Genomic DNA, 9,403 nt, shown 5'->3' on the forward strand with positions numbered 1-9,403 from the left:
TTTTGGAAGATTTTTACTAATTTTTTGAAAATATTTACAAGAATTTTCTTGCCAAATTTGGGGAATTAAAAAAAAAAAAAAAACTTTTAAGGGAAACTTTTAAGGAATTTTCTTCCTGAAGGTTTTGCAAATTTTCAGACACTTGGGGAATTTTTTTGGTGATGTTTTGGATTTTCTTCAGACAAGGAAACAATATTTTTTGGTGCCCATATATGAGGACAACAGGAGGGTTAAACTGACATTGTACAGTTGTGTTATTTGAGTGTTTAGATTTCTGTGCGTGTCTTTAATGTGTAAATGCTGAACTTGGCCAGTAAACTGGACCAATCACTGGTGTTCTGTTGTGTTGCTGCAGATGAACAGAGTCTCTCAGTCGAATCACATCGATCCTTTTAATAAAAGGTCTTTATAAACATCTATCATATAAAATATGAACCACATGAAATGTTAACAGAACACTACAGGAACGTTATAAAAAGCAAAAAGTAAAAACCACATGAACAACGTGAACACTTCGACCCGACGCCGGCCCAACCCCACCTCACACACTGACCAAAAATAGAGAAATCTTTATTCTTTCAACATTTGGAATTATCCGCTGAGCGACACTCAGGTTTTAACAAAATTGCATAGTTTCCTCCAGATTATTGCTCAGTGATTACTGATTATTTTTAACGTGGACAATAACGAGACATTCAGAGAGCGTCTCCTGCAGGACGAAGCGCTACGAAGAAGGTTACATCACCAGAAAGAATCGCTGACGCAGACAGAAAGAAGAGAAGCGAGGACAGACAGAAAGATGAAAGGATAGAAGGACGTGGGACTGTCTGTCTCCATGGTAACGGTCTCTCTTGTCTCCATCAGGCTCTCAGTCCTTCGTCCTCCTCGTCCTCAGGAGTCGTGGAAGATGGCGTTCAGCTGGGCGTTCATCAGCCTCTCGTGGTGCGAGTGTCCGTCAAAGCCCATCAGCCCGTCCACCTGCATGTCGGCGCACCGCGGGTTGGACCCCCCGTTGCCGTAGATGGCGCCGTGTCCGCCGGCCCCTCCTCCCCCGTAGTGGACGCTGAAGGAGAAGCTCTTGTCGTACTCGGCGGCGGCGACGGCCTCGTGTTTGAAGGACGAGGTGAAGTTCCCGTTGATGCTGAGCGGCGGGCTGAGCGGCGGGTCGAAGGCCGGGCCGTCCGACACCAGGACGCCGTCGAAGAAGGGCTCCAGAGGGCCGTAGGGCTGGCCTTTCACCTGGTGGAAGATGTGGGACGGGTCCATGGTGCCGTAGGGGGGGCTGGGCAGGCCGGCCGTCAGCCCGGGGCTCTGGTAGGAGAAGTGTCCGGGGTAGGCGGCAGCGCCAGCGGGGGGAAGGTGGGCCGGCAGGTCGGGGGTCTGCTCCGGAAGGAAGGTCCGAGGATTCAGCTGCAGGCAGCCGGCGACCAGGTTAGTGGTCGGCTGAGACAAACCTGACAGCAGAGACACAATACGGATCAATACATACCAATCAATACCTGGGTCAATATATAATAGGGGGTTTTGTATCATAGCTAACATTTTAGAGATATTCAGTCATTTTTTATTAAAACTCAGACACAAAATGACAAAAATGAGACACAAAATGACAAAAATTTGACACAAAATGGCAAAATCAAGACAGAAAATGACAAAAACGACACAAAACGTGGAGCAGGTCATGTGATCTGGAATTAACACACTTCCTTGAGAGGTGTTTTTGTAATGGGCAACTTAGTGGAAAGTGATTTAATTTGTTGTTTTCCATATAAAATTTGATATATGTATGATATTGCCAAAAAAGAAATATCTGTCCTGATTATCTCAACTTAAAAAGAACACAATCCAAACTATTTCTGAATCAGCTCATTTTATTATTGTTTAGCTAATTAGAAGGTGGTTGTTATTAAATTAGGACGGTTATTTAGTTGACATTTTAGTGATATCCAGTCATTTTTTATTAATAAGTGATTGTTTCCATAATAAATAATTATGGAAATTGTAAAAACATGATCATAATTAACATAAAAAACATTTTTTTTTCTTTTAATAAAAATGTATGCAAGATATATCCCATGGAAAAGTACCTCAATTATAGATTGACTTTACTGTTAGCCAATATCAGCTGTTAGTATCTGTAAATAGATATGAATATAATTTAGTTAACATCATTTTAAGTGTTAATAAATGCCAGATAATGTAAATAAATGTGAATCTGTTATTAAATGTAATATAAACACCATACAAATGATGCATTTTGAAACCTATTATTGCGTTTACAGTTAATATCTCAAATATTACTAAATATTATATTAATGCTTATTAATATTTGTCAATAAATGTAAAAATATTTTAGTAACTGTTAATAGAGTATGTTCAGATATTGAATAATGACAGTAAATGTTCATCCATCCATCATCTATACACCGTTTAATCCTCATTAAGTCTATCGTTATGACGTTCTCATATCAAGAGAGTTTCAACGTCTCCTGACCGAACATTTAAAATTCACCTCGAGGAAAACTAACTGCTCATCAGAAGGCCAGGAAAAAAACAAAACAGCCCCGGCAATATCTGGATTATTTAATATATACACTCGCCTGTGGGTGCTGTGAAGCTCAGACTCTGACAGCAGCTAGTTTTAATATGTTCACCTACAGTCTGTCACATATCTCCTGTGGTGGAATTAACACATCATGCCTGATTTTATTGTGATGCCCCACTGGATGTATTCTCAGATGCAACAAGACTTTTAAATGTAAACATTGTCTGTGCAAAAGAAGAAAACTACTTCAACTTCAGTTATGGAAAAAGTGACATATTTATATTTTTAATCGTCTCAAATAACAGATCACGCTCTCCCTCCCTCTATGAGTCGGTAAACACTGGCGAAATCCAAGCATTATTTTATTGGTTTTCATGATAGGCAAAAAAATCGATAACGATATTGACTGATATTATATTTTTATGCCAATATCAGGCTGATATTATCAGTGGGCCAATATTATAACTAAATAAAAACGTGGCTCTGAGGTCATTTCACAAGACTATTTCTGAGCCAAGTTAAGTGATATTTGTCCTCCTGCCTCATGGTACCAAACTGAATTATTTCATTGACTACTGGATGCAGACATTCATGGTCCCCAAAGGATGAAGCTGACTGACTGCAGGGATCAACAGAGTTTTATTCTGAGGAGGTTGACAATGTTGACTTTTTAAAATATGTCCAATTGCGATTAGATTTGGTACAAACGTTCCTGCTCCCCTTAGAATATCGGATTGGACTCTCTGGAGGGTCCAATCCGGCCCTCAAAGTGTAAAAATGACAGAAGAAAATACTAGATTGTTCATTGTGCTTTTGTCGTTTTGTGTCTCATTTTTGTAATAGTTTGTCTCCTGTTTTTGTTGTTTTTAGTCTTGTGTCGTTTTATGCAAATTCCTGCCTCGTTTTTGTCGTTTGTCCATTTTTTTGGCGCTTTATAACTTTTTGTCAAATTTTTTGTCTTTTTTTTCGTTTTGATTCATGTCGTTTGTTTCATTTTTTGTCGTTTTGTCTCATTTTTGTAATATTTTGCCTTGTTTTTGTTGGACTTTTTGTCTTTTTTTGCCTGAGTTTTGTCATTTGTCTCATGTTTTTGTCATTTTGTGTTTCCTTTTTATCTTGCTTGTATATTTTTTGGTCACTTTGTTTCTCAATTTTGTCATTTTTTGTCTCATTTTTGACATTTGTCCATTTTTTGTTGCTTTGTAACTTTTTTGTCTCACCGTTAGGAGGCCAAACGTTTGATTTGTCAGTAACTTTCTTTGAATGCTAAATAACATTTCCATCTATCAACATTAGCAGATATCTTATTTTAAACACGACATCTGCTAAATGTTGTCCAGTCAGTTAACATGCTGAGTTTGGAACTTTAAAAACATTTATTCAGGTTTAGGTTCGAAACTACTAAACCAGGGGGTGCACTGCTAACATTTTGCTATGTTTGATTGACATTTGTACATAAATAAAACCGTTGTGGTCACTGTTTTTTGCTCTGAACAGAGATCAGAGACTCCTTCAGTCCAGTTTTTGTTGCTGTTCTCACCTTTGCAGAGCGCCTGGACGAAGCTCATGAGGTCGGGCGCCTTCCCGGAGCGCAGGATCTCGCTCAGGGCCCAGATGTAGTTCTTGGCGAGGCGCAGCGTCTCGATCTTGGACAGTTTCTGGGTTTTGGAGTAACAGGGGACAACTTTCCTCAGACTCTCCAGAGCGTCGTTCAGCCCGTGCATGCGGTTCCTCTCCCGGGCGTTAGCTTTCATCCGACGGACCTTAAACCTGCAGAGAGAGAGACAGAAAAAATGCACATTAGGTACCAACGATCAGCGTTTTTGAAAGTCCTTACAGCCCAATAGTGCCAATAGTGTTCCTACGCACATGAGATGGAAGAAATGCAGTTAACCCTCATGTCGTCCTGCGGATCAAAATTGACCCGTTTTAAAGTTTGAAAATGTGAAGAAAAAAAAAAAATTTCACAATGAAACTTCTGAAGTCCACATTTTCAACATTTTTGGGAAATCTTTGAACATATTTTGGTGGAAAAAAAGAAATGTTAAAAATGTTTCTTAAGAACATTCACAAAAATGATTTTTTTCTGAATGTTCTTAAAGAAACTATTACAAGTTTTACTGATATATATGGAATCACTTTAGATATTTTTAGGATTTTTTGGGAAGATTTTTACTCATTTTTTGAAAATATTTACAAGAATTTTCTTGCCAAATTTGAGGGATTTTTTTTAAATAAAACTTTTAAGGGAAACTTTTAAGGAATTATTGGAATTTTCTTCCTGAAGATTTTGCAAATTTTCTGAAATTTGGGGAATTTTTTTGCTGAATTTTTGGATTTTTTTTCAGACAAGGAAACAATATTTTTTGGTGCTCGTAAATAAAGACAACAGGAGGGTTAAAGGATCAAGAGCTCTTTGAATTGTAGTTTCCTGTTCAGTCAAACACACCTGAGACGATGGAAAAGCGCGACTGAAACCTGCTGGTGAACACTGACTTTTAGATTAACCTGGATTAACAAAATAAACCGGAATCTTGTGGTTCCATGTCCCACTAATGTTCCTACATCGCTGCTGTCTAATTTGCAGTAAACACTCTGGGAATTCACGCATATTAAAAATGAACAGACCACATGACGGTTGTTTGCTCGATTCTGTTTAGGAGCTTATTAAAATTACACATTGTTATCTGCGGGCAAATTTGCAGAGGAGATTGTAAAAGACTAAATGCAGGGACAGAAAATTAGCTCCCTGAGGTTTAGTTCAGATTAGAGTGAGTTAATTAAGCTATAAATGTCAGAGAACAAGAGAAAGTTACACTCTGGTTTCATGTAGACTATAATCTGCTGCTAAAACAGTGGCCAGGACCCTGATTCCCGATAATTATTAGAGTTGTCAATCATTTCTGTGACTTTTATTATACTTCTGCATGTTTTCTGTACGGCTTCTTTACATCAGCGGTGCTAAAGATGATCCTGAATACACTTTAAGGTCGTTAGACCAACAACATTTAATGAGTTACGATCCTATAATGTTCATAAATATGTGCACTATCTACCACAGCTTCTGCATTAGACTTATTGCAGACACTACCCCATTCATTAAAAATGTTTGGATTTATACAGAATCTGGAAATACAAGCGGCATTTTGAAGGAAAGCATTAGAAGGACGGGCAGGAAAGTTGCATAAATGTATTCTCAGGATGTTTTTCTAACCTCTTGTGAGGCAATAAAAAGCATTCACAGCTATGTTAGTTCAATATTCAACCTCTTTTAGCTCCGTTTTGGTCTCCGCCGCTCCCTCTTTAGCTGCACTATCACCAACTTCTCTTTTCAGTGTCTGAGTAGGTGGTTTAAAGTTGACTATTCTTACTGAAATGAGACTATGAGAGTTGTGTTATTGAAACAAAGCACTAAGGTTGTTGCTGGACGGCTGCAACTCTTTATAAGCTCAAAAACACTAGATAATCTGCAGATTTTCGTGATGATTCTTTCATTTCACAGTCAGTCTTTCAGTCAGACTGCTGTTAAATTTGTCCCCAGAGGATGAATCCTGCAGATTTGAACCACTTTAACTGAAAACAAGCAGAGGAAAAAGCCTGTCTACCTCTGCAGGCGAGCCTTCGTCATCTTCTTCTTCTTCGGCCCTCGCCTCTTGGGCTTGTTCTCTCCGTCTTCCTCCTCCTCCTCCTCTTCTTCCTCCTCGTCGTCGTCCTCCTCTTCGTCCTCCAGATGGTGGAAGCGGTCCTCCTCCTCCTCCTCCCCTGCTCCTCCTCCTCCAGCAGCTCCTCCTCCTCTCTCCCGCTCAGAGTCTCTTCCTGTGGGACTCCGGAGCTCCTGCTGCTCCTCCTGCTCCTGCTCCTCCCGCACAGACCTGGTCATGATGCTGATTCTCTGCAAACACAGGAAAGATGCTCGTTAGAGAACAATAAAATGCTCCTGAACGCTCAACGTCACACTCTGTGCAGACTTACAGAAGAAAACAGAATTAATAATAAACATTTAGAAGAACACGTGGCAGTTGTAATTCAGATTTTCACTTAAATGACCACTAAATAGCAATAAAAATGTTTCCAAACACTAATTTTGAAGGTTTTCCAGATGGACCACACTTTAAAATGTTAATATAATGATGGAAAGATTCATTCCTGTAAGCTGAGACTCATATAGCTGAACATTTGGTCTGCTTAACTGTAAAACCCCTGATGCTAAAATACATCAGTTTTGTTTTTTAATTAGTGTTTTCTGTTGTTTTTGCATACATATATATTTATGTATATTATTTTTACTTATTTCTTTTCTATATTTGGGTTTCTATATATGCATATATAATAATTTTTTTGTTTAATTTATTTGTTTATTTGCTCATTTTTTTAGATTTGTGTTTCTATATCTATTTTTTGTTTTACTTTATTTCATTTTTTTGCTCTTTTTTTCTGTATTTGGGGGATTAAACAGAGACAGCAGGTGTATGGACGATGAATGAACGAGGCTTTAATATATATTTTCCTTTAAATGAAATGGAAAGAAATACATAAACAGTGTGACAGAACTCTTACTCTGAGTTAAACTGTATCTAACATAAAAATATATAAGAAATAAAGCTGTAATCTTAATTTGAAGAGCTCTCTAATTTATATCTGATTTTAATAAATCAACTCGATGCAGTTAAAATAAGTCATTTGGCCGCGGAGGGAGAGCAGAAAACTCGCTTTCGTACCGCAGAGAGAAGGGAATTTAATTTATACATCCCAAAATTACAACTATACCGGAAATGACTTTAGTTTCTACAGTTTCTACATGATGCGACCTTTAGCTGCTGTTAAAAATCTAAAACCGTCGCAAGAATAGAAACTTTGGAGCCAAACGTGCAGAAGAGAAACGGAATCATGTCTTTATTGGCTCCGTTCGTTCGATCCTAAATGAGTCAGTAGTGTCTGTCTAGAATACTGCAGGTAGATTTTAGTCGAAAAATCTAATTCTTTAGCATTTAGATGATATATAGGCCTGGCAGAAAATGTTAGATGGAAAATATTTATGAATGTGTTTTCTGTACCAGCACAGAAAACGGGCTTTTATTCTATCATAAGACGCAACACCATGAATTTTAGTTAACTGAAATTATTGACAGTTGAATAATAATAATAATAATAATAATAATAATAATAATAATACTTGATCTTTTGCTGGCAATTTAACTTTTTTCATTCCGTTTTCTTTGACTCACAGAGAGGTGGACGTGACCGAAAACACCGGAGAAATACAAAAATAAACAACTAAACAACAAACGGATGAAGAAATATGGTATATATTTTAAATTATAAGTATCTTTTTTTAATTGTAGGGACCAAGAGAGATGTTTCAGAGGAGAACAATTTAACAGGGTTACGTAAAACAGCAAATAAAATGATAAAACATTAAAACATAATGCAAAAAAAAATCTAATAAAGTGGATCAAAAAACGATTAACTGAAGCTGAAGATAGTTTTGGTGATTCACTTTGATGCCGATGAGAGGAATAATTCATCTGCTGATGAGTTAAATGGTCATTAGCAGGTGATTGATTTGGTATAAATAAGTATTATTGTTACTATGATTATCCTGAAGGAGGAGTTCATCAATCACATATTTATTATTATCGGTGATCAGAAACCTACCTGTTGTAACGAGATGCTGTCCGTCAGATCGCACGCATCCCGCGCGCTCTGTCTGCGTGTCCGTGCGTGACTGTCTGTGCGTGATCTGCTGTGAGCTTTATGGGGTGTTTGTGGGATGCTGCTGCTTTTATACTCACACCACACACACACACACACACACACACACACACTGAAGACGGGTTGGGGGTAATTAGCATATCGAGGCCACGCCCTCCCGGCACGCGCCATATGGTGCTTACGTCATTAAAACGGCCCCGGGGGTCACGTGACAAATCTTCCATTTGTATCAGCCAAAGTCTCTCTCTCTCTCTCTCTCTCTCTCTCTCTCTCTCTCTCTCTCTCTCTCTCTCTCTCTCTCTCTCTCTCTCTCTCTCTCTCTCTCTCTCTCTCTCTCTCTCTCTCTCGCTCGCTCTCTTTGTGAGGAAAGTTGACCATCTGTCGCCACACGAATGAACGCATGCGCAGACGGGACAGCAGCACACTCCCACAAGGTGTGTGCAGCACGTTAAATGAGATCTGAGACTGTAGGTTAATGATGCTTTCTTAAAAATGAAGAATACAAAGGCGGTGATGAAGATGATGATGGAGATGATGATGATGGTGATGGTGATGATGGTGATGATGGTGATGATGATGATGGTGATGATGGTGATGATGATGATGATGATGGTGATCATGAAGATGATGATGATGATGTGGAGATGATGATGATGATGAAGATGATGGTGATGATGATGATGATGATGATGGCGATGATGACGATGATGATGGAGATGAAGAAGAAGATGATGCTGATGATGATAGAGATGATGGTGATGATGATGGAGATGAAGATGATGATGATGATGGTGATGATGAAGATGATGATGGAGATGATGATGATGATGATGATGATGGAGATGATGGTGATGATGATGATGATGGAGATGAAAATGATGATGATGATGATGATGATGGAGATGAAGAAGAAGATGATGATGATGATGGTGATGATGAAGATGATGATGGAGATGATGATGATGATGATGATGGAGATGATGGTGATGATGATGATGATGGAGATGAAAATGATGATGATGATGATGGAGATGAAGCAGAAGATGATGATGATGATGGTGATGAAGACGGTGTGAACATGATGCTTTTGATCACCCATGACTGCTGTACATCCTGACCAAATTTCAGCTCTGTTGGAGTTACCCT

General features: G+C 38.6%; 1 protein-coding gene across 1 annotated transcript; it reads right to left on the minus strand.

Moving 5' to 3' along the window:
• Positions 1-373: 373 nt before the first annotated feature.
• neurod1 (neuronal differentiation 1) lies at positions 374-8,330 on the minus strand. The gene is made up of 4 exons (XM_023296106.3): positions 8,201-8,330; positions 6,151-6,437; positions 4,086-4,315; positions 374-1,454 (listed from the first exon to the last, which is right to left on the minus strand). The coding sequence occupies exons 2-4, from the start codon at positions 6,423-6,425 to the stop codon at positions 892-894; spliced, it is 1,068 nt and encodes a 355-aa protein (XP_023151874.2). The 5' UTR covers positions 6,426-6,437; positions 8,201-8,330; the 3' UTR covers positions 374-891.
• Positions 8,331-9,403: the final 1,073 nt, after the last annotated feature.

Source organism: Amphiprion ocellaris, chromosome 11 (assembly GCF_022539595.1).
Source record: "Amphiprion ocellaris isolate individual 3 ecotype Okinawa chromosome 11, ASM2253959v1, whole genome shotgun sequence".
Lineage (NCBI taxonomy): Eukaryota > Metazoa > Chordata > Actinopteri > Pomacentridae > Amphiprion > Amphiprion ocellaris.